Below are 26,449 nucleotides of genomic sequence, written 5' to 3'. Positions count from 1 at the left end.
AAAGAGTTTTTAATGTTTAAGGCACCATCAAATGAAAAAACAGATAGACCAAAGGATGCCATAGTTATACGCCCTTTGTCATTTTTTGTAAATTTTCTCATCAGTGATTTTTTTTTTCAAATGTTGTCATATAAAGTGCTAAATGAAAAATTATTTTGTTTAAATGGGTTTTGTTTCATTTTGAAATAATTGGCAACAAAATGCAAGCAAATATAGAAGTATATATTTTATATATTTTGATGTACCGAAGTACATATGATATTTCCACGCAGATATTCTGCGTCATCACATGATGAAAGAGAGATGGAACCCAAGAGATGGAGCTTAATCTGAGACGATTCTAAACGGCGTCGGGATTGTATCCGGCGTGGCTTAGTGGATAAAACGTCAGCACGTAGAGCTGAAAACCCGGGTTCAAATCCCGGCGCCGGAGAGAATTTTTCTCCGTTCCATCTCTCTTTCATCATTTCAAATATAGAAGTGTCCGGTTTTTTTGTCCCTGAGTCTATTTTGCCGTATCATCATCATTATCATCATCATCATCATCATACCACCAATGATTCTGAATAATTATAATCTGTGGTGAGACGGCCCATGCAGGACTTTGGCCAACCAGCCGATTGCTGGCCTCAAGTTCACTTGTCTTAGCAAAGGTGAAGAACGCTCATTCAACCAGTACGAGGATAAAGTGTTAGCACGATAGTCCTCCCAGTCGTTACAGCTTGTTTTAGACTGAATTTCGCTACATAGCTCCCCAAATTCATCATGATGGTGGATGAGCACCAATCATACACTGGCCGATATTTCATGACAAAATATCTTCCCCTATGACGACTCCAACCAGCACGCATTCCGTAACGCAAGTCCAGGCATGATACTGAAGACCACAACGCTACGGCGATGATTCTGTATGATGGACGTTGCTTACGATGATGGACCACATATCGAGGATCCATCGAAGTTGGTGTTGAATGGAAACTATAGCAACCTGTAAAGAGATGGCAGAAATGTATGCTTTTGTACAGAAAATTCGAATCTGTTACGTCAGAACTTCACCAATCAGCTTCCTTGTTTACATGTTCATAACGAATAGGAAGTGGCGTTTGAAGACGTTTTCGTCTCATTGGTCATAGGTGGCATTTTGCGAGACAAAAGACGGTATATCCGGTATATGAAACGCACAGTACAAGGATAGTATTAATTTAAAGTTTCTTCCTATATTTATAATACTCTTTGTGATTTTGAGGCGAAAATATGTGTGAATCTAAAACAGATTTTAGCGAGAGCGACTTTCAAGATAATTGCCGCCTTTGTTTATCAAGCGTAGGACCAAGGTTATCAATTTTTTCAAGTGAAAACTCACTCCAAAGTGACGTCTCGCTGCCAGAGAGAATACTGCATTGTGTTTCAGTGGATGTAAGTAAAGATCTATCTGTTATGAACCTGCAGAGGTAGTTTCATTGCACAGTAATGAAGTACGCAAATGCGTAATAGTATTTATAAGACCGCAATGGAAGATACCGGTATCCCTTCTTGATAGGTTTTGTAACCCCTAAGGTGTCGATTTGAATTTCAAAGAAAATGCAATGTTAATTAACATCAACTCTCATAAACTTCTGGATGTTCAGTTTTATGTGATGAAACGATAATTCTATATTGGTAGCTAGCATTAATATGTAATTACTATTGATAACCTTAGTTGGTAGACCACTGCTGCAATAGTAGCCTACCGGTAGGGCCTTCCTATCTAAGATTGATTCATATCTTGTTATTATAGTCGATTGAAACCAATACTGCTACAATTATGTACCTCTTTGGCGAAGTTTACCAAATTTATAATTGTTAAATTGTCCAAAAATGCTCATAATTTACTCGCCATTTAGGTACACGCTCAGTAACAAACCTAACCTAACCTAACCTTACTGCAGTGATAACCAGGACATAACTAGTATACCAAAGTCTTAAAAGTTCCAGTGGTCTAAAGCCCATGAGTTATCTATCCTACACTATCTTAATCTATGACATGGACTGTATTGTTTCTTGTGTAGGCCTAATTAGCCTATGTAGTAAAACATTGGTCAGGCCATCTTCTCACAATAGAGGTCCAGGGCACATAATTACCATACATATACCAGTACATAGGTTATATATTAATTAAATTTTCAACTTTTCCTTGTAATATATTGTCAGCTTCTTTACACTGTTATCGGGAAAGTATGTGCCCTGGACCTCTATTGCGAGAATATGGTGGTCTGGCTGATGGTTCCTACATAATTATCTTAAAGGGTTACTGTTATTTTTATTAAAGGTACATTTAACTATAAAGCTGTAGAATGGTGCATTGTTGACTGAATTAGTGCAATGGCTTTCTGCTCGAGAGACCCAGATTCACTTGGAAGTTGTGAACGAATATGATATATACGGCAAAATAAACTGGCAAAGATATGCTATATTTACATACAAGGAAATTAAGAATTAAAAATTAAAGGATGTCCTTTCTCATAATATATTTTGACTTGAAAATTCTGGTTAAGTAACTAGATACAGGCTAAAGTTTTAACAATCACAGAAATAGGTGTTAAATTTTACCACCTGTAGTTTTTTTTTTATTATTATTCAGTAACGCATATCTTTGAATTGTGGGATATCCTGTTGCTCTATTATAAAATAATATTTTGTTTGGTTCTATTTTATACAGTTGTTTTAATTTTTTGTTCAGGTAACCGATCAACGTAACTTGCCAACATTGATTTGTTTCCGATGTTTGTACAAAGTGAACGAGTATTATGAATTTAGAGAGGTATGCAAGAAGACAGATCTTATACTACGGGAATGTTTTTCAAAAGTAAAATTGAAGTCAGAACCAGACATGTGCCAGGTTAGTACAAATTTTTACTATAACTTGCAATACTCATTAGTATTTAGTTTTTATGTTTCTTTGCTTCAAGTAATTAAACTACAGTATGCGGCAAAACAAATGACACTGAAATGTTATTTAATTGCATTGGTTAGGCACTGAAACAATATCACAGCATTACTGATATGCAAAAGATTTCAAAAGCAACTGTAACTTACCTAGGTATGTAGAATAATTAAAAGTGTAGTGAATGGTATAATTAAATTACTTGTACTCTTTAAGGAACTTGAACGATGACCAGAAGATTTAGATTAAACTGAATTTGGTGGATTGCCATTAATTAATTATTTATTCTCAAAAACTTTACTTAAAAAGTTTTTACTGATTAACTTTATAACTTTTTTGTCTGGCTGACTACTTTTGAAGTGATTGTCCAAAGCCTAGTGAAGGTCTTGCTCTATCTTCATAATTGTGTCGAAAAGGTTGTGTGTTCAGGATATACTGTAGGTGTGTTTTTGTATGTTTGTAAATTTCATATTGTTCTAGAGTGCCCAGTTTCTGGTTTTTTTTTTGGCTGGAGGTGTAGTATTTTCATGCCAGTGTCCATGTTGCTGTAGTTGTGATTGGAGTTTGTGATATGTTCTGCGTAGATTGAATTGTTGTGTAGTTAAATTATGGCTGTGATAACCAAATAAGCCATTGCCAGGAAAGACCAGAAATGTCAAATGACAACCTGGTGGCATTTGAAGAGGGGGGACTTCTGTTGGAAAAAAGAAACCTATAACTCAGAAAAAACATTTTTGAGGTTGTGATAGCTACTCAAAAGTAAAAGTACTTGCATATCCTATAATGTTTTATGCTCGACCATGCCAAAATATAGTAATTATACACCTGGTAGCAGTCCTTTAATGCATGTCATTAAAGTACACCTATTCATTAAAGTTCAGGCTTTCGATTATTCTCGGATATGCAATCGAAAGACAACGAGGGAAACGTCACGGAGGCTGGAAATCCAATACTGTCGCAGAAGGTTATGTTCTGTTACTATAATAATTAGCGTTAATTGTAAATAATATTCAAATAAATTCAATTTGTCATCTCGTTTTTCAATTCTAAATCAATTTCCAGGTTATATCAAAATTAGTTCATGTTATTCTTTACATTACATCAAGGTCAATGACATTATTGTTCCTCGGAAAAAATCAATACTTTCGCGTCTGCGCACATCTCACAATATACGAGCTATGCACAAGGTCACTTCCGATCTTCAGTCAGATACAAATAAAATGAATATTTCTGAATAATTTCAAGTTAGAAATATGGTCGAGCATAAAAAGTCGTATGAAACTTGCCTATAATGGTAATTAAGACGCTCGTATGAAAATTATGAAACTCGCTTGCGCTCGTTTCATAAACAAACATACTTGCGTCTTAATTACTATCATTATAGGCTCGTTGCATAATGTACTATTAAGAAAGAGGACGAAACATTCATGTTTAGTGTTGTGGCTACTTTTGGTAATACAGTGCCTGTGTTTATATTCTGTTGTGGTAATTATTTTAGCATAAAGAGAAACGATAATAAATGTAGAAATTATTGTTGGTGCTGAAGTTTCTACTTGTAGGCTAATTCATTATACAGGGTTAGTTAAAAGTCCTGCACCACCTAAATAACTTTTGAAGCATACGGTTCAGTGACATGAAACTTGGTATCTGAGGATAACCATATACTAAGAACTCAATAATGGTATTACAGAGTTTTTTCTACTTCCGGTTTAACCGAAGTAACTCCAACTCTCTTATTTTAAATGGAACACCCAATATATTATTTTATTTTTGAATAGTGCTCATTAAGAGCTTTTCAAAAAGTACCCACACTCGGTACTTCTGTACAAATTCAGTGTTGCTAAGTCAAGAAAACAGAAAAGTGTTCGAATATTAAAATAATAAAATACTCCTTCCTTAACAAAAACAAAACAAAGCTAGTTCACCTTCTAAATTATATGTTGAAATTGGTAGCCCTCAGCTGCTTTACAATGTGTCACTCGTTCATAGAAACCATTTAAGGAATGATTTAACCAGGCTTTAGGAATATCTTGCACCACTTCCATTTTTATTTAGCAACACTGAATTTGTACAGAAGTATCAAGTGTGGGTACTTTTTGAAAGCTCTTAATGAGCTTTATTCAAAAATAAATAAATATATATAGTGTTCCATTTAAAATAAGAGAGTTGGAGTTACTTCCTGTTAAACCGGAAGTAGAAAAAACTCGGTAATACCATTATTGAGTTCTTAGTAGGCCTATATGGTTATCCCCACATATCAAGTTTCATGTCACTGAACCACATGCTTCAAAAGTTATTTTGGTTATCACATATTCATTTTGTATGAGGTCTCGCCCACCTCATTGAATACTACATGGCTATTATGAAATAGCCAATATGTATTAGTACTATTTAATACGATAAAAATTCGTACCAGCACCGGGATCGAACCCAGGACCTCTCAGCTCTGCACGCTGAGCGCTCTTTCCAACTGAGCTATGCCGGGACACGATCCACGGCGCCGGCCGAATCCCTCTCGTAATGCTTTTATGGCCTGACTACCTGCATTTGAGACGATACAAGTCATATATGCAGGAGCGCATATTTTAAATGATTGTGGCCATATTCAACATTAGTTCGTGACAACTGCTAACAGTTAATACATCGCATATTCATTTTATATGAGGTCTCGCCCACCTCATTGAATACTACACGGCTATTATGAAATAGCCAATATGTATTATTACTATTTAATAGAGAAAAATTCGTACCAGCACCGGGAATCGAACCCAGGACCTCTCAGCTCTGCACGCTGAGTGCTCTTTCCAACTGAGCTATGCCGGAACATGATCCACTGCGCCGGCCGAACCCCTCTCGTAATGCTCTTACGGCCTTACTTCCTGCATTTGAGACGATACAAGTCATATATGCAGGAGCGCATATTTAAATGACTTTGTGGCCATATTCAACATTAGTTCGTGATAACTGCTAACAGTTTTGGTTGTTGCGGGACTTTTAACTAGGTAACTCTGTATAATTCCTCCAAGTTGACAACATCATGATTAATAATAGAGAGTTCTCCAGTAAATCTTTACAGTACAGTATTTCAGCTTATGGTTCAAACCTATTTTTTCCCCATAATGGTTTTTTTTTTTTTTTTGCTTGATTTCGTTTTATTCAGTCTTAAACCTACAAAATGAAGTTCATGATAAATATGAAAACAGTGTAAGAATTCTGTAATGTAGACATACTTTTTCTATTTCACAAACATGTTGCATTTTATTAACATTTTGCAGATCCTGACTTCTGTTTGCAGTTGTAGTCAATAGTGCAAAAATAATGCTGAGAAAGTTGTTTACATTTGAGATTGAAATAAAAGCATTCTAATCGCAGTTTTTAGATGACATGAGAACAAGGTTTAGATTTAACCTTGCATCACTTGTCAATACCGTGTTTCAATTTTGACACACTTCCAAGTTGGTTGCAGTTGAGTGACAGTTGTTTATGTTGGAATTGCCGTTACACATGCTATTAGTGGTGATAGTAGTGGCTTCACAAATTCATCTGAATCAAATGTGCTGTTTTCGTAGTCAGGATGGAAATTCTTCATTCTTTTACAGGCTTGAACTTGTTAAGAAGCCTTCTGTTTTAGCATATTTCTCAAAAATTATTTTTATACTAATGTTTAACCTAATATTAGGTACAGTGCGATCAGGATATGATTGACAGAAGGAATGTAAGTCCTGTTATCATTGTGTTTGCTCTGTCATTGCCATGCAAAGTCTATGATTTATATTACAATAGAAAATCATCTTTGTAGCATGCTGTTAAAGAAATAACATCATCGTCTTGGCTAAATTGAAAACTGCTGTTTGTTTATACACCATCATAATCATTCACGTGTAACATTGGTTATTATTTGATCTAGTGAAGTTCACATCCTCCTAACCAAGTCTGTACTAATTTTAATGTATGTTGCAGCTTAGATTATCATTGTTAATTTGTTCCAACAGTTACCAAATGACTGTAACTGAATTACTTAAAACAACGTTAGAGTGACAGTTTTCTCCCCATGTAAACATCTTTCTTCTAAGGTATAATTTTGAACAAACTCGCAGTGTGTATTGTAAGAAGTATTACCCCTTAGAACTATTTACATTGATTTAATTTACTCAGAATCCTTTAAATTTCTTACAATACTTTAACAGAAAAGCTTAATAAATGCCATAACATTTTAATAACTATCATATCTCGTGTTTAATTTGTAAATGCTTCATTTTCACTGTAATGTCATCAGGAGCGTTCATTACTTCACTTGTTTCAGACACTGAAATAGATCCCTGTTAGAAACAACAACAACCAAATTTCTTGGCTTAAAAATCGATAATGTGTTAAATTGAAAAAATCATATTAAAGAAATTACCCTCAAACTAAATTCAGCTTGTTTTACTATTAGATCTATGCAAAAGATAGTAAATATCAATACCTTAAAAACAATATACTTTGCATACTTCCACTCGATAATGAGTTTTGGAATAATATTCTGGGGAAATTCCACAGATAGTAACAGTATATTTCTATCACAAAAAAGAGTAATTAGAATAATAGTAGGTGCCAAATCTAGGGAATCGTGTAGGACTATTTTCAAAAAACTACAAATAATGCCCATGGCTTGTCAGTATATCTTTTCATTAATAATAATCTTCCTCGTATGTAATCGTGAAAACTTTGTAACTAATTCAACAGTTGATAGCATAAATACACGTCAAAAAATGACTTTCATACTCCATCGGCAAGTCTATTGTGCTATCAAAAAGGAGTGTGTTATATGGCAGTAAAAATTTTAATAGCCTCCCTATGGATATAAAAAATGAAACTCAAAACATAAAATTATTTAGGGCCAAATTAAAGAAGTACCTAATTTCTCACGCCTTCTAGGTGAATTCATGACATTCAATAACACTTCATGAAATTGATACTAAAACTATGTGTTGTACTAGTAGACTATATTGTAAATCTCGTCTGTATATATTTCATCTAGACTGTGACTATAAATTAAGACTTTATAATAGTATTAAGTTTTTTGACTTGTTCCATATTCTAGCTGTAAGCATGTATGAATACCATGGAATGTTAATAAATACAATACAATACAATACACTGCTAATTTGCCAAGTTTTATATTCACTGATGATTGTTCTAATTGTTATACAGGGTGATTCAGGACCCCTGCAAGAAACTCTGGGGATCGATAGATCTCACAATGAGGATCATTTTTCGTAAAACAAGCCATGTTCTCCGATGCCTCATTAGGAGCTATGTGACATCGAAAAAAAGACAGGTTTTAGTGACATTTACAGTTAATTTTGAAATTAATTATTCATTTGTTTCTTCAAGTGCCTACCCTTGTGGACAGGTTACAAGTGTCCTGTTATTTTGCTGCCCTGTTTGAATGGAGCGCTCTTCGGAACACACTTCCACTGCTCATAGAGGATGTACCCTTCAAGATGTGAGGGGACATGTGATTCAACATAACATCCCAACACACTTCAACCTGGTTGTATGAGGAGATCTGAACAACATCTACAGGGAGCAATGGATAGGGAGAGCCGGATCTGTTGCGTGGCCGGCGTGATCACCCGACTTCATGCCTTTAATCTTCTTTTTCGTTTGGAACATGTGAAGTAATAAACCACTTGAATTGACACCAGAGAGAAACCGTCTATGCGAGTATTAGGCCCAACTGCTTTTGATCAAATTCGACACAGGGCAATAACCACTGCTACGACGGTGTAATGTAATCAGGTTCAGGGTAGACTCTTTGAACACCTGTAACTTGTCAGCAAACATACTTGAAAAATTATTCATTTCATAATTGTGAATGTCACTAAAACCTGTCTTTTTTCCGATGTCGCTTAGCTCCTAAACGAGGCATCGGAGAACATGGGTTGTTTTACAAAAAATTATACTCATTGCGAGATCTATTGATCCCCAGAGTTTGTTGCAGAGTCTTGAATCACCCTGTTTACACAGGTTATACTCACAATTCATTTACCTGCTTAAAAAATCACTAATAACATTTTATCTCCGAAAGAAGACATATTCTAAAGTCATAAGACAAATCATGTGAAATTAAAATTAAACTTTATTGCATATCAAAAGAAACAAACTAGATTAAAAATTTCAGATTTTATTAAAAAAATTACTTCTTACAAAAGTGATTTACGTACAAATCAGTTGTGTTACTTACAAATGGCTCTTAAGGAACATGGAGGTTCAGTGCCACCCTCACATAAGCCCACCAACAGTCCCTATCCTGAGGAAGATTAATTCAGTCTCTACCATCATATCCCACCTTCCTCAAATCCAATTTTTATATAATCTTCCCATCTAAATCTCGGCCTCCCCAAAGGTCTTTTTCTCTCCGGCCTTCTAACTAACACTCTATATGCATTTCTGGATTTGCCCATACATGCTACATAAATCAATTATGTACAATTCAGAATAAGTTTATATGTTATTAAATGTAATTTTACCAGAATCTGTGCATAATAACTAAGTCCAAATTTTATGTAATATGAAAATGAGAAATATGTATATAAATATGTAACTAAAAATGGCAAAATATGTAGATGAATATGTAATCTATACTAATAATAAATCTGTAGCCGAAATTTTTCTGTTAATTTTCGATTTTCCAAAAATAATTGGTTCTAACATATATAATTAACCAACCTGAAACTGAAAATCGCTTTTTTGAAATCTTTGTTTGTATGTATGTATGTCTGTCTGTCTGTCTGTTTGTTTGTTAGCTTTTCACGTGATAATGGCTGAACGGATTTCGATGAAAATTGGAATATAAATTAAGTTCGTTGTAACTTAGATTTTTAGGCTATATGGCATTCAAAATACATTATTTAAAAGGGGGGTTATAAGGGGCCTGAATTAAATAAATCGAAATGCCTCGCTTATTATTGATTTTTGTGAAAAATGTTACATAACAAAAGTTTCTTTAAAAATAATTTGCGATAAGTTTTATTCCTTGAAAAATTTTGATAGGACTGATATTTGAGATAAATGAATTTTAAAATTAAAATAACTGCCATCTAAGGCCGTGTAATGAATTAAAAAACAAATGACTTCGTCTATAAGGGCCTTGGACAGCATCAATCGAAAGCTATGAAAGATAGCCTACAGAGAATATTTCTGTGTTTGTATGAAGTAATATCGGAAGCTAAATTAACCGATTTGATTATTAATTAATTATTATTTCACCATTGGAAAGTGTAGTTTCTCTAGATGGACATAATGCTATAATGTTATTACAGTAACTTCTGATATAATATAATATAATATGTAATATTATATAATATAAGTTATTTGAAGGGTTCAGAACCATAGTGGGCCAGGCGCCATTTACTGAATATGTAGAAAACAAGGGTTAAAATTAAGTTATTACCATAATTCAATGGAAACCTATAACAAGTAAAATAAAATATACACATTAAATCTAAATGATGTCAATCTTCATTAAACTATGGTTGCATGTAATAAAAATTAAGAAACATGTTAAAGGAATTGTCATTGCACCAAATGAGTGCTCTGGACCAAAATGATCGCATTTTAATTATTTTGATGCAATTTAAATTGAGTAACATATTAAACGATTTATCCTTCTATCAAACACGAATGTTCCCTGGATCAAATGTCCTATTATAATTATGTAATTACTTTATATTTATTTCTAATGGGTGCAGCGGAGCGCACGGGTACGGCTAGTAAATAAAATATATGTAACTTAAAATCTAAGCCTTATTAGATGTATTTTTGCACACTGATAAGAAAACAGAACTGAAAAAATTATACAGGTGCACACGTGATTCAACCTCATTTAATTATTGTTTGGAGGCGCAATTAATTAATTATTTTTCCATATTATTTTCTGCGGTCATAGATTGCCTTCTGTCTGTCACAATGTTCTTATAAATGAAAAATGACCTCTCAACTTCACATGAAGTAACTGGAGCGTATTTCAGATGAGGAATTATGCTCGGATCAATCTCCTCTGGGATCTGCACACACTTACCTTTAAGTATTTTGCATAGAGCAGAAAAGTTGTGTGTCCTCCTGGGTTCTTTTCCAATATATCATTAAATCTTACTGAAACACACTCACCGATTACTCCCTCGCTGGTTAACAACACTGCTACAAATTCTGATGCGTTTTGAGAACAAGAAAGGAAAACATTTGAAATGAGTCATTGTTGGCGGCATCGAACTTGTACTATTTATAGATTTATTAATTTGTCCTACAGAATAATATCTGTATAATTGACAATTAATATTTGAGGAGAAAAATTCGCTCCGGCGCCGGGGATCGAACCCGGGTCCTTGGTTCTACGTACCAAGCGCTCTGACCACTGAGCTACGCCAAATTCAATCCACAGCGCTGGAGGAAGGAGGAAATTTAGATCCGGCGCTGTGGATTGAATTCGGCATAGCTCAGTGATCAGAGCGCTTGGTACGTAGAACCAAGGACCCAGATTCGATCCCCGGCGCCAGAGCGAATTTTTCTCCTCAGATATTAATTGTCAATTATACAGATATTATTCTGTAGGACAAATTAATAAATCTATAATATTCTCATAGCTTCAGTGCATACGTCTGTACAGATTACTGTGCACTTAACTGCGGAATCCCGGTCAAACAAGTCACTCAGCTGAGTGCGCTCCTAATATAATGGCAGTTGACATTGGACATATACGTCAACATATATGCCTAACTTGGAGTCAGGCCACAAAGGGAAACATTGAAGGAGGAGGGTTTGGTCCGATGCTGTGGATTGAATTCGGCGTAGCTCAGTGGTCAGAGCACTTGGTACGTAGAACCAAGGACCCAGGTTCGATCCCCGGCGCCGGAGCGAATTTTTCTCCTCAAATATTAACTGTACTATTTAGCTCAATAGCATTCAAATTATTTTTCATTTCTTGCTACGGTATTGGGTAATTAAGTATAAACGCAAAATAAACCGAGAAATTATTATTTATTATTATTTTATTATTATTACTATCATTATTATTATTATTATTATTATTATTATTATTATTATTATTATAAAGTCTTATTTATTATATATTCTGCAGTAATGTTAAAATATGTAAAATTATGTAGTATGGTGTGAAATATGTAATATTATATCAAATATGTAGAAAAAAATGTAAAATAAAATTTATGGACAAGATTCCTACATGTATATCTCATCAACATTTGTCTTTTATTTGTGCATAAGTATGTATCATTAAAATATGTAATTACATAAAATCTGTGCGTAAGAACATACAAATCAGAATATGTGTAACTCAAGTTCTACTGTATAGATAGAAGAACAGTTAGTAGAAATAATGATAATCGAAATTCCACCATATTGTAGAATTATAAATAAATATTTTATAATATCTTTCTTATTTTTCAGTTTTCTTACACAAACTACGAAGCAGATAACTCTTGTGATGGAGAATTGCAGTTCATTGAAGTACATGAACAGACTCAAGATATCGGTCTGCATGAGCCAGAATTATTTGAGATACAATCTGATGAAGAAGGCATCATCAGTAGCCAGACCAACACCCACAATGGCCTTACTCAATCAGATGTAACTCTGCAGCAATCCGAAGTTGCAGTCAAGAATCATCCACTGCCTTCCGAGGCCTCCATCAATGATATCTTGGTTGATAGAGGTATTAAACATACATTTGCCATAGAACCCACAATACAGGTGAGTGATGCTAAAGTGTTGAGTTACTTAGATAGTAAAGTTAATGGTTGTATTCAAAAACCGACAGTACAGGTCAGCAATGCTAAAGTGTTGAGTTACTTAGATAGTAAAGTTAATGGTTGTATTCAAAAACCGACCAGTAACTGCAAAAGAAAAATTAGAAATCCCATACCAGATTTGGTACAGATGCCTACAAGTGTCATAAAGAAGTCGAAATGTGTTGATGACGGTGATGCAAGGGATTTAGATCCCTCAGAATCAGCAGAACTGGACGGTAGATACAGGTGCAAGCAGTGCCACTCGTGTTGGGCCACTGCCGAGTTGCTCCGTGCCCACGAGTTAAGGGCTCACCAGCCCAGCAGCAAGACAGTCATCAAAGCGGCAAACTCTCCGCAAGTGGTGCCTAAAAGTTTCTTGGAAGCAAAGATAAATGGTCACTATCTGTCTCGAGACAAGTCCTCTAAACTCTCGAACCGAAATACCTGGTGTGTGATGTGCCTGAAGTATTACCTTGCAAGACAGACGGAATATCGCTGTGCGGTCTGCCCCTCCAAGCCTGGTCTCTGTTTATCACCATGTTTCTTGAAATACCATCAGACAGAAGAAGGCAGCGACAAAAAATCACAGAGTGGAACTTGAACTTTGAGCAAAAGGTATAATGATATAAACATTACATGTAAGTTTATGGACAGTGCCAAGTTGGAAAGGTGGAAATTAATTATTACATTAAAAATATATATTTGATCTTTGTAAAATTTAATTTTAAAAAATTTCAAGGGATTGTATTCACCAATGTTTCTCACTACCAGCCTATTTGTTACATTCCTGTACCTCTAACTTTGTATTATTAAATATGCACTTTCCCTTCCTTAAATTTCGGCCAAAATAAGTAAATGAAAAATAATACATTTTCAGATGTGTTGGTGTGTATTTGTTTGTGCATTACTTGTGAAACACATTGATGGATAACATGACATGAATTCATAGACAAGGTTTATATTGCTGTGGACGAGACTTAAAAAAACTTCTTTGCATTTGGAGGTCAGAATTTTTTTAAAATTTAGATATGGCACTTTTTGTTTTCTCACATGGTTTTTATGGGCATTTATTTAAATTGATATGGTTTTTAAAATATGATTGCCTCCCCCTCCTCCTTATTTGATAATTTTTGTACATTGGTACTTCAACTTTGCTTAAATAAAAAAAAAAATATGATAAAATTTAAATTCTTAAAAAAAAAAAAAAAACTTAATAATGTTAAAATATATTAATAAAAGGTTTTTTGTTTGTTTAGTCAACTGCCCAAAGACAGGTTTGAACTTCATAAGTGATACCAATAAGACATCACTCATGAGGCAACTAAGCCAGGTGATAATGGGGTAGGGTGACCACTTTCAATCCCCCTAAAAAAAAAAAAGGCAGTGTACCTTAAATATACCATAGCCATTTCAAAGTGTTTTGATTCATAAAAAATGTTGAAATTGCTTCCTATACAAAAAGAAATTCGTTTCCTGTGATTTATCGCAACAGTTTTTATTTTGTTATTTTTATTATTATAGTGAAGTGACTTTGAAGTTCTGTCATCTCATTAAAATAAATTATAGGCTGGAAATTTTGGTAAAAAAAAAGTAAAAACTATACTGAATTTTTTAGACAGGTAAGTCTTACCCACATATCCCCTCCATTGCTCCACCATTGACAATTATAATGAAACTATCAATCTTCTTAATTTATCCAGCTATTTGCTGACAACATAAGGTCCACTGTAGTCTTTTTAGTTCTTGTTTTTCATGAGAAATAAAGAGTATTTTGATCGGTGTTCATTATAGGTGCCTGTTGCTAGTAGCCAGAATTGGGGTGTAGTCAATATATACTGCAGGGCTGTGTCTTCTGCAACTGGTACTGTTGATTTCAATTTACTTCTTTTGTGGTTTATGAATGGACAGTATAAAAGAATGTGTTCCAGATCTTCATCATAATTATTAAACTAAAGACAAGTAGGAGTATCAGAAAGGTGAAATCAGTGTATGTACAATTGTGTGACAATTATGTTTATACTTATTTTGAAAATGTTTTTTGTCACATAATTTTGAAGTATGGGCCTATTCTTTAAAATGTTTCTAACATAATGTTGTCTTTAGAAATTATTTCAATATTTTTCTGGCACTTTTCAACCTACCTACTACTATCATACCTACTACTACTTTAATTTTTCTGACTGCTTTCCTAAATATACAACTTGAAAGTTGTGAGTAAAATTTTTTATATTATGCACAGGGCTTTAAAAATTTTATAGTGCCTTACCAGTCACGCAAAAATTTCACTAGCCATTATGATCGAACTACTTAAATCGCAGTTTAAAAAATCAGAATCTTTTCACTCATCAACTGAAATTTTTCACTCATCACAGACAAGCAGACGAATGTCCCCCCCCCTCCAAGCTTGTTGGGTGTCCATTATTAAAAGCTCATTATGCCACGTGTATTTCATTATCTGGTACCTAATGAAACTGTAATACATTCATTGTCTAGAATATTTCTGATGTCATTCGGTAATTTTGCATATTCACTGTTCTCAAAATCTCTACCCTAAAGTAAATGGCGGGAAGGCATCTTATTCTTATACCAGGGATATGAGCAACACCAAATGGAATTTTTGGTATTTCAGCAGGGTTTTCTTTGGCATAGTTTATTTTCCCATGCCATTATTCCAGGAATTCTTTATATTACCACTAATTTTATCAGAATTTGATGGCCAGTACGTTTTCAGAAGACCCTCCATATCAAACATATTATGGTCACAGTCTACTATATACAGCCGCAAAGCTCAATATGTAGTAAAAATGCAAACATGGGTAGTTGCCCACCACTAGGATCGCTACTATCGCCCCATCATCACAGATCTCTCCTAGTAGATGACAAAATATGTTACACTTTCGTTGTCATGTTCTTTTGGAAAAATTAGCACCTTCCTTCCATTATTGAAATATTAAATGGATAAAGTTCATTTATTATTTTAATGAAGTATATTAAATTCCACCATAAACTCGAAGATACCTGCAAGAAATAGGTTAATATTATTTTTGTTTGTGCAAAATGAACTGAAATTTACTATAATCGCTTCACTCATTCAAGATTATAGCGATAATGAACTATGAAACCAATAAATATTAATTTGCATTTCCCTTTACAACAATAATATAATAACAATAATAATGGAAATATGAATTAATGGGAGTAACTTACGTGTACCAGTACTTGTGGTGTAGGCTTACGTAGTTAACAAAGTGGGATGAGGTTAAGCAATAATAATCACACCAGAATTGGAAATAAAACGTGATCAATAAATTTTATTGTAACAGACTTACTTTTTCTACGTCTCTAGTAAAGTAACAAATAAAAATAACAACAAAATTAACAGCTATAATTAAAAACATATCCTTTGAAAAAAAAAAAGTAGGCCTAAGTTGTCTGAAAATGTACAATTATTCAAGGAATCAGCTGATACAGACGTAGAATTAGTGCAAAGCTTTTGTTTCTCAGCTGCAGGTAATAACAGAACAGGTTTATTTGAAACATCAGATAAAGTTGGAACTGCATTCCAGATTAATTTATTTTTGTTTTCATTCATAAATTGTGTGTTTTCGAAATGAAGAGAGCAAAACTTTATATTATTATAAAGATATGCTTCATTCTTTGTCAGATCTTCCCTCCTGTCCACTTTTTGCATCTATAAGTAAAATAAGAAATAGATGTTAGGATTTTTCTTCACGAGCATCAATGCGAAATACGCAACGACCTAGCACTCGATGGAAATACGACTCAGTCCACTCTAAGTCCAAAGTCGACCATGGACAGTCTATTGTTTCTAGTTGCTAACCGCTTGGAGCGCTTTATCGCGAGATTTGCAAAAAAACACCTCAAGCTTCGCGACTGTATATAGTAGACTGTGGTATGATCCTTTTCTAGCAAGTTATGGCGTAGGTATTTATTTTCTAGTAAGTGTGCATGTGGAAATCTGTATGAACATACAGGCTTATCCAAGAACATCTGTATGATAAATGTATCTAGCATGGTTGTGTATAATGAGTCAGGTGAGAAATTTATCTGTCCTCCTTTTATGTGCATGTGTCTACATACACACGCACTGAAACAACAGTATAAGCAATAATCTTAATCCATCACATAATATTATCGTACCATAAGATTCACCAATAAAGCTGTGACATGATCTAATGGATATTGATGCATTGAAGTTTATGTCTAAAAGTTACATGATGTAGTCTTGTATATAATCACAGTAAAAATATTGCACTTCACTTATGTATTGCATATAACATTTTTCTTTTGACAACACAAGTGTTGGTTGGCTGTTGAATTGCTTTATTCTTCATATTAACATAATTTTATTTGTATTAAGATGCAAATTTTATTGTTCCCTTCAAGCACATTCCTGGAGAGAATTTTTCTAAAACAGTTTAGTTCTTCATTTCTTGTAATTACTTACTTTTAAAGGCTTCTGTACGCATTAATCATTGCCGTATAATTTCCTTCTTCATTGTGAACAGTCTTCCCATATATTCTATGTTCTTTGTTCTCCTCTGGATTTCACAGCCTTCTTAATATTTCCTCTTCATACAAATCTTGGACGTCCTTTTTTCCTAAATCTATGTGGGAACCAGATTATCAACTTCTTGGACAATCTCTCCTGTGACATCTGCTATATACCTGTATCACAGTCTAGTATATACAGTTGCGAAGCTCAATACGTAGTAAATATGCAAACATTAGAGAGTTGCTCACCACTAGGATCGCTAATATTGCCTCATTACAGGCAATGCAAAATAGTACCGTCACAGTCTATTGTTTCTAGCACCCTCAAAACTCAAGCTTCGTGACTGTATATACTAGACTGTGCCTGTATGTCCATACCATTCTAATGATCGAATCTCCAAGCAATCCACAATGATATCCTGGACATTCATTCTTGTAATTCATTTTTTTATATATAAATGCATTCAAACATTTACAAATTGCATGGATGATTTCCATTGTTACAAATAAAGATGAGTCAGCAGTTTGTGTGTTATTAGTGTGTTAAACTTCCAATGTGTAAATTGAAACACTTTCCCTTTCCTAGGTTGATATTGAGTCTATTTTGCGCGCAACTGTTTATGAATGTTATTTACTTGCCGGATTTGTGGTAATGTACATTATCTGAAAAGTAAAAATATTGTAGATTACCCTAATCTACAAATACACTAACTTAATATAACCTTACCTAAGCTTTAATTATTTTCAGTGAATAGTTTCAGGCAACATAATTCTCGTGTTGCGTTTTGTGATATTATAACATGATAGCAGTATCTTAGTCAAGGTTCCATACATGGCAAGTACGCATAAATAGTTCCAGGCAAGAAAGACCAATCAATGTAAAGGAAAGGTAAACCAGTTACTTTGATGAAAATAATAGAGAGGTACTGTATTTTGATCGTGCTAATAATACTGGTTCAACAATCCTTTGCGTGCCCGAGCTTTCACAGCTTATAGCTAGTCGGCGGAACCAGCTGTTAAGCCAGTTATAAATTCTGTGCCTGAAGGTTGTGTCAGATATCAGTGTGAGTTGTACTCTTGCAAGATAAGCACGTGTTCTTTAGGCAACGTAATACAGTGTGTTAATTAAGTTAATCTGGCTCAATTCAGGTATTTTATTCCCCAAAGAGTATTCATGTATGATTCATACATGCGTACAGAATCGTCTTGTGCTGTAAGGGGATTATTTCAAGAGAGATTCGTCGGTGTCCGAGTTCCAAATCGAAGTTCGATTCAAAGATTGGTAAATAAATTCCGTGAAACAGGCAGTGGCGTAGCATGAAATCTTGAGCAGGGGAAGCTAATTCAAGTTGTCTTTCATGCAATATGAGAAGACGTATTACAAGAATATAGTCTTAAAATAAACAGTAGTCAATGTCAAGTCAGCAGTCGAAGATTGGTTGGAACCTCGTAACACCAATAAGGCATGACCTCAAATGGTACGTAGTAAAATATGATTTCACGGTTTACACATATCTCTAACAAATAGACACGTATACGTGTAACATTAGCTCACTCCCTGTCATACTTAGAGAAATCACAATATTAACGGTCAATAGATACAGTATTAGTATCATTACGTAAGTATGCATCTGTCTTTTGGTTGTGTCCTTCATTGACAGCAAGCGAGTCGGTCATTCGTTTTTTAGATCACACTTTTGTTCGTAAGTCAATCTTGATAATAGAATTGTCCTAAAAAATTCAAGTAAATTGGTGTCAGGAACTGTTATTTCACTCATTATTTATTATATCAGCCGCAATGCACACTAACACTTCAACTGAACACAACTGACGAAAAGGGATAACTCGGAAACTACTTATTTTCAATGTCAAAGCTAGCTTCTTGCTACCCTTGCGACCAGGATAGTTAAGTTAGAAAGGGATGGAAAATCTGCGGGGTGGATTACACAGAAGAAACCAGTCTGCTTGGAAGCTGGTGTGTGCAGGCTTCTTGTTTACTGCTGAATCACAAATCATCCTGAGCTGCCGCATCACAATATTTAACGCGTAAATATAAATTCTATTAAAATTAATAAATAATTTTGTCCATAGATTGCAGGTTTATTATGAAATTATTATTAACTGGGGAAGCTGAGCTTTTTAGCTTACATTGACGCTACGCCACTGTAAACAGGAAGTGTTCTTGATAAAATGCGTAACAGTCATGTACAGTACTCACAGAAGAAACTCTAGATGACATTGGACATTCTCTGAAAAATTCCCCTAGAAAATCACTTTCACGTCTTTCTCAGCAAATGGGAATTTCCTATGGCTCTCTTCGAACAGGTATAAAGTAACAGAAGTTAAAACCCTTGCTTGATATGACTGAGTCAATTACTTTTACACTAGAACCTCGATTATCCGTCACCCTATTAACTGATTGGTGGATTATCTGACTGTCTTTCTTTTGCTCTCTTTTTTTTTTTCTGCAGAAAAATATGAAGCACAGTACATTATGTCAGTATGCTGTTTACTATCAACCTTTGCCATTACACAGTATGTAGTAAGAGTGCTACCATTAGCGGCAGTAGAAACACTTACTTGTGGGTGTTTTCCACAAGTTGTAAAATATTCTCTATCTGCTCCCAAAGAAATGATCCCAAGAACTTTCACACAATTGCAAACCTATGTATCATTTAATCATTCAATGCAAAATGTGGCGGGGGGGGGGATATGTTATGCGATTCATCTCGCATCAGAATACGAGATTGGCAGTAGAGATGTGTGTGATTTAATAAATTGGAACAAGGATAAAATGCTACATGTTATTGTATTTTGCTGTTTTTATTAGTTACTAGCCATACCCGTGCACTCCGCTGCACCAGTTAGAAATAAATATAAAGTAATTACATAATTAAAATAGGGCATTTGATCCAGGGAACATTCGTGTTTGATAGAAGGATAAATCGTTTAATATGTTACTTAATTTAAATTGTATTTAAATAATTAAAATGCGGTCATTTTGGTCCAGAGAGCAATCATTTGATGCAATGACAATTCCTTTAACATGTTTCTTAATTGTTATTACATGCAACCATAGTTTAATGAAGATTGACATATCATTTAGTTTTAATGTGTATACTTTATATTACTTGCTATATGTTTCAGAAGTTACTGTAATAACATTGTAGAATTATGTCCATCTAGAGAAACTACACTTTCCAATGGTGAAATAATAATTAAACAATTAATAAGCTTCCGATATTACTTCATACAAACACAGAAACATTCTCTATAGGCTATGTTTAATAGCTTTCGATTGTTGTTGTCCAAGGCCCCTTATAGACGAAGTCATTTGTTTTTATTTCAGTACAGCGCCTTAGCTGGTATTGTTATTGTAATTTTAAACTCATTTATCTCATTAAATATCAGTCCTATCAAAATTTTGTGTAGAATAAAACTTATCAGAAATTCTTTTTAAAGAAACTTTTGTTATGTAACATTTTTCATGAAAATCAATAATAAGCGAGATATTTCGATTTATTTAATTCGAGCCCCCTTATAACCTCCCTTTTAAATAAAGTATTTTGAATGCCATATAGCCTAAAATCTAAGTTACAACGAACTTAATTTATATTCCAATTTTCATATAAATCGGTTCAGCCATTATCGTGTGAAAAGGCAACAAACATACAGACAGACATATAAACAAAAATTTAAAAAAAGCGATTTTCGGTTTCAGGATGGTTAATTATACATGTTAACACCAATTTTTTTTGGAAAATCGAAAATTACTAGAAAAATTTTGGCTACAGATTTATTATTAGTATAGATAAGCAGCATAATATTGTATAGTGTAGCGTGTAGTATGAAGACACCATTGGTTGCAGTATGGTAGTAGTTTCAAATTACGAAACAGTATTATGCACTTAATTTATGAAAATATTTTATAGTACAGATTAGCTGATGTTTTAGATTAACCATTCAGTGCACCCCCTCATTACCACAGATAATATAAGTTCTACTGTACGTTACTTTTTTAAGTGTTTATTAGCAATAAATTACGCGACAAACTGCAGGTAGACTTTTTAAGTGTTTGTTAGTGTCTATTTTAAGTGTTTATTAGTAATAACTTAGTGACAAACTGTAGGTAGATTTATTGCAAACTTCCTGATACCCGTTCACCATGGTTATCGGCTTGCAATCAGTGGGGGCAGGCACATGAAGGATTGTTAATGTTTCCTGGGAAGTCATGATATATCTTACCTTACCAACAATGATACTCTTACGCAAATGAAGGGTACACGGGAATAACGATCAAGGTCCATTTTAGAAAGTTTTGAGAAAAACGAATTTTTAAGTTTAAGCACTTAAATTGACGTAGTGGAATGTCAAGAACCATGATTTCTTATTACTAGCTAGACCACATGATAGTACTTCTTTTCCACTATAAGATAGCATTATTAACTCAATTTCGATTTTTGATGGACCTTGATCGTTTTTCCCGTGTATCCTTCAAATGTTTCCTTTCATTGCACTGAATTTTTTAACTACTTGATAAAGATCGAACAAGTTTATAATGATTGTCATGTATCTTGCAGAGATCAGTATGTCTATTTTATTGTATAACTGATTCTCTTAAAAATACTGTAATAAATTTAACTTCAGCTATTTAAATATTACAGCGTATTCCGAATCTCACCAGACCGGTGGACAACAATGACGTCACGCTGCAGCGAAATAAGGAACAAAACTGCTGGAAGGATTGATGGCTGTCATGGCGACTGTATAAGTTGTTGTCTGTGCTACGCTAGCAAAATTTTGCGAAATTTCCGTACTGCCATCTCGTTCAAAGAAAAGAGAGCATAAACAATTTATTTCTTGAACCGGTAGTAATAACTGGTCCGTTGACATGTTCACTCATAAGCCATTAATATTTTATTTTTAAGTTGTGTTCATTACAAACAATACAGCAGAACACACCGCCATGACACAACAGTGCACGATGTCATTCGTCTGCTAATTCCCGCCCTATACAAGAACCAATCAGATTCACTGATGGCGGCTGATGGAGACTGCCACCACCTCTGGAGGCTGATGGCATCGGTGCGACACTAGTGGAGCATCAGTGAAGTCATCGGTGAAATTCGGAGCACCGTGCTGCCATCAGATTGCTCAGCGCTGAGATTCGGAATACGCTCTTAGACAACAGAAATAATTGTTTTATAAATTAATTCTTGTGAATTTTATTTAAATAATGACAATACAATATATTTCAGTGTAATGTTCTCTACAAATATATATATATATATATATATATATATATGTAACCAATTTGTTTCTACTTAATATTTTTACAATGATAATCGCAACATATCAGTGAAAAGTGTTACGTTAGCCCTTATTTTTCTAGACAAGGAGTGTATAAAGTGCGTAGTATTTGTTGCTGTTTTATTTCTAGAGTGGAACACTTCATTTGTGATAGTGAAGTATTTCCATTTAAATTGTTAAACTTATTCATTAGTATTATGTAGGCTAGTTACGTTAATTAAATTTGAGAACTTAAAGTATAATTCAGTACTTAATCTTTTAGGGTGCTATTCATAGACATTTCGCTACGAGCGTGCTAAACTAGCCCCGGCTATCGACTGATTACTTGTACAGGATTCATATCATATCGTACTGCTAACACTGGTTTATGAATATGAAAAACGTTAGTTCGCTGATCATCCACCTGAAGCCCACGCTAAGAATGTCTATGAATATGGCCCTTAGTGTATTGACAGTATAATTATATTGAAAATACATTGTATTAAACTCACGCTAAAAGGTATGTGCTAATTTAAAAAAAAAAATGAGATTACAGTATTGTAAATATAGACTGGAAGAAAACAATAATGTACCTGTATTTTAGAGAGAGAAAGAACCTGTGCCTACCAAAAAAATGTATATTTGTGTAAAATTATGTATCTTGACATTCTTCAGAAAGTGAATATTTCATTGTATAATCAACCACTTTAGAAATACATATTCAAAATACTAACTCTGTTTTCTCTTTTATTTCACAATAATTTGCATGTTTGTTCCCTACATTATAGTACAGTTTCTAAAGTGCTTACGCTACTGATTTGATTGCATTGAAGTTCTTTCAGCCCCCTTGTGGGTTTGTACCTGAAACAATGATGAAAGGTGACTCAGAATTTTAACATTATCAAATTTGACCCTCAAGACTGCAAAAGAGATCAGTCACTACAGACTGTGGATCATATTTTAGCAGTTTATATTTTGTTGTTGTTGTTGTTGTATTTTGTTTGTACGAGTATATATACAAAATGCTAAATTTCATTGTTTTCTAATGCCGGGCGTTTGACAACAAAGTCATTTGACCTCTTGCACTCCAATATTTTTTAAAGATATTATCATGGTCAGCCACTGAAGCACAGATTTTAAGGTGTTCCAAATCCATTTCTTGGTTTGAGTTGCACAATGGGCAGTTAGAGGACTGATATATTCCAATTCTATGCAGGTGTTTGGCCAAACAATCATGGCCTGTTGCCAATCTAAATGCAGCTACAGACGATTTTCGTGGGAAATCGGGAATTAACTGTGGATTATGATGCAGAGAGTTCCATTTTGTTTAATTTCATTGTTGTGATATGACTGTAGTGAAGAGTTTATTCATGGTCTGACGCATTTCGATCCATAACCCAATCTTTGTATTCTGCAGCTCACAACCAAACGTTCTGATGGGGGCAGATAAAAAAGTTAAATATTTTTCTTCCACCATGTTAATAATGTCAAAAGAAGTGCTTATACAAATTTTGGCCATTCGACCGCAATTACGAGGGCCTTAAAAAAATAAGTTCGCCAGGGGCCGTTAACAGAATAAAACACAATTTCATTGGACAAATTTATTGGAACAGACACAGCAGTTTTTGAGCTATTTTTCAACATATTTTTCATCAGAATTGAGGCATTTCTCATATCATGGGATCGACAGAGAGAGGTGCAGACGCAGTCAAACGCTGGTTCCGATCTGAGGCGGCTGATTTCTAAGACACAAAAATTGATCCCATGGTATGACAAATGTTTCAATTCGACTTGGGGATATGTTGACAAATAGCGCAACAATTGCTTTATCTGTTTCAATAAATATTTCCATGCAATTGTGTTTTTTTCTATAAACAGCCCCAGGGAAAATCACTTTCTGGATAGCCTTGTAATTGCGGTCGAGTGGCCAAAATTTGTATAAGCACTTCTTTTGACATTATTAACATGGTGGAAGAAAAATATTTAACTTTTTTATCTGCTCCCATCAGAATGTTTGCTTGTTAGTTCTTGTGATTTGCTGTCCTGTTCTTATGATTTACAGCTTATTTCATGTGACCTACAACTCAGCCCTTGTGATTCCTAACCCAGAATGGATAGCGAAACATTCAGCACTTTATTGAACTTAGTAATAGACAAAATTACAAAGCAAAATATGATAATGAGGGACTTAATAACTGCAGAGGGAAGGTTATCCTAAGATATTTGGCAACAGGAAACTCATAGGCTTATGAAGATAATCTGACTTCACAACACGCTAGCAACTATTTTGCCTATATCAATCAATCAACAATGGCACGACAGTCCTATGTGAGGCCTGGCCTTCTGTAGAAGCTTTCTCCATTCCTCTCTCAACAGAGCTCTTCTTCTCCAGTTCCTTATTCCCAGATTTGTATGTCCTTTCTCACATTATCTTCCTATCTCAACCTTCCAATTTTCCTTGTTCCTTCCGGATTGATGCTAAACCCTTTCTTAATAGTTCTATCGTCCACTCACAACACATGTCCGACCCATTGTAGTCTCTTGATTTTTATGGTTGCTACAATATCTAGTTCTTTAAAGAGTTTATATAGCTCATGGTTATATCACCTCCTCTATACATTACATTCCTCCACAGGTCCAAATATAAGCCGTAAAACTTCTCTCAAATATACTGTTGTCACGCCAGGAGAAGGCGGCTGAAGTACTTAGACGGGGCGGAGGGGAAACAGTCGCGCATGCGCACCGCGCTGTTCACTGCAATATTCCTGTTCCACAAACATCTACTGCACGTGTCTATGAGTCTTTGCGACTTTGTGAAATAATAGTGGGGTTTTTACTGTAGTGTTTTATTAGTTTCAACAGGACGATTGTTTTCAGTATACCGCAAATCTTTGTATTGCTTTAGTTATCCTTTGCTTTTCGTGTTAATAGTGTTGATAATAATATAGTCCTCAGTCCTAGGTTCATAGATATCTATGACGTAGTGCAGAGGGCGGCCACTAGAGGGAACCCAAGAGTTGGAACTTAAAACTGAAACGATTCTGTCCGACGCCGGGGTGGAATCCGATGTGGCTTAGTGGATAAAGCGTTAGCACGTAGAGCTGAAAACCCGGGTTCAAATCCCGTCGCCGGAGAGAAATTTTTCTCCGTTCCATTACTCTTTCATCGTACCATAAATGTGTCCAGAACACTCATTGTTGTCCATCAGGGTGAGGGCGGTGGGGCTAATGGCTGTTTTGAGAGATTCGAATTAATATACACGGCTGGAACATAGACGATTATCATGGGCAGATCATATTTCAGCAATTTTGAAAAATGTGATAATGACAGTCATAGCGACAACACCGAAGATGCGGGATCTTTTATGTCAGACTCCGTTCCCTTGTAGCCAAGTAAGTGGACCGAAGTTTTCAGGTCAGAGTGTAGCGTAAAGTTCCCCCGTCCCGCCTATCTACTCCCCGCGCCAACTCGTAGCGCGAAGACAGTACCCGGAGTCTTTTCATCCATTTTTGTCATCGACCATGTCTCTGCTGAGTAAATCAACACTAGTCGCAATAGCACCTTATACATTAGTGTCTTTGTGTTTCTTGTTACTAGTTGAGATGTAAGATGTTTCCTTAGTCCATATAAAGTTCTATTTGCTAAAAATATTCTTCGTTTTATTTCAACACTAATATTATTCTTAGTTAATTTCTGTGCCAAGATAAATATAGCTATTCACAGCACCTGGCATAAGAGATGTGCAATTGTACTACAAATATTATTATCAGTGGTAACAACCTCTATACGTTGCAACCTGTCATTCGATATGCCGGTAGTACGACAGATTTTATGGAAGCTCCATACTGCTATCCAATTCGACTGGACGTACTGGAGGTTTTACTGCAACAGCACACATTGCAATTATCGTTCAAACTAGAGTTGAACAACG

The 26,449-nt window shown here is 34.7% G+C and overlaps 1 protein-coding gene across 1 annotated transcript; it reads left to right on the top strand.

Moving 5' to 3' along the window:
* Window positions 1–1,139: 1,139 nt before the first annotated feature.
* On the top strand, window positions 1,140–23,251 carry LOC138693103 (uncharacterized). Its single transcript, XM_069816733.1, has 3 exons — window positions 1,140–1,416; window positions 2,720–2,878; window positions 12,374–23,251. Exons 1-3 carry the CDS (start codon window positions 1,255–1,257, stop codon window positions 13,313–13,315), a joined length of 1,263 nt encoding a protein of 420 aa, XP_069672834.1. The 5' UTR covers window positions 1,140–1,254; the 3' UTR covers window positions 13,316–23,251.
* Window positions 23,252–26,449: the final 3,198 nt, after the last annotated feature.

This window comes from Periplaneta americana, chromosome 17, assembly GCF_040183065.1.
Source record: "Periplaneta americana isolate PAMFEO1 chromosome 17, P.americana_PAMFEO1_priV1, whole genome shotgun sequence".
NCBI lineage: Eukaryota > Metazoa > Arthropoda > Insecta > Blattodea > Blattidae > Periplaneta > Periplaneta americana.
This window is presented reverse-complemented; position numbering and strand designations above follow the sequence as displayed.

Excerpts from the sequence above, each read along its gene's own strand:
- LOC138693103 (XM_069816733.1), top strand. The coding sequence starts at position 1,255 with ATGTGTGAATCTAAAACAGATTTTAGCGAGAGCGACTTTCAAGATAAT. Across the intron at positions 1,417-2,719 it reads TGCATTGTGTTTCAGTGGAT|GTAACCGATCAACGTAACTT; the intron begins GTAAGTAAAGAT and ends TTTTTTGTTCAG. Across the intron at positions 2,879-12,373 it reads CAGAACCAGACATGTGCCAG|TTTTCTTACACAAACTACGA; the intron begins GTTAGTACAAAT and ends CTTATTTTTCAG.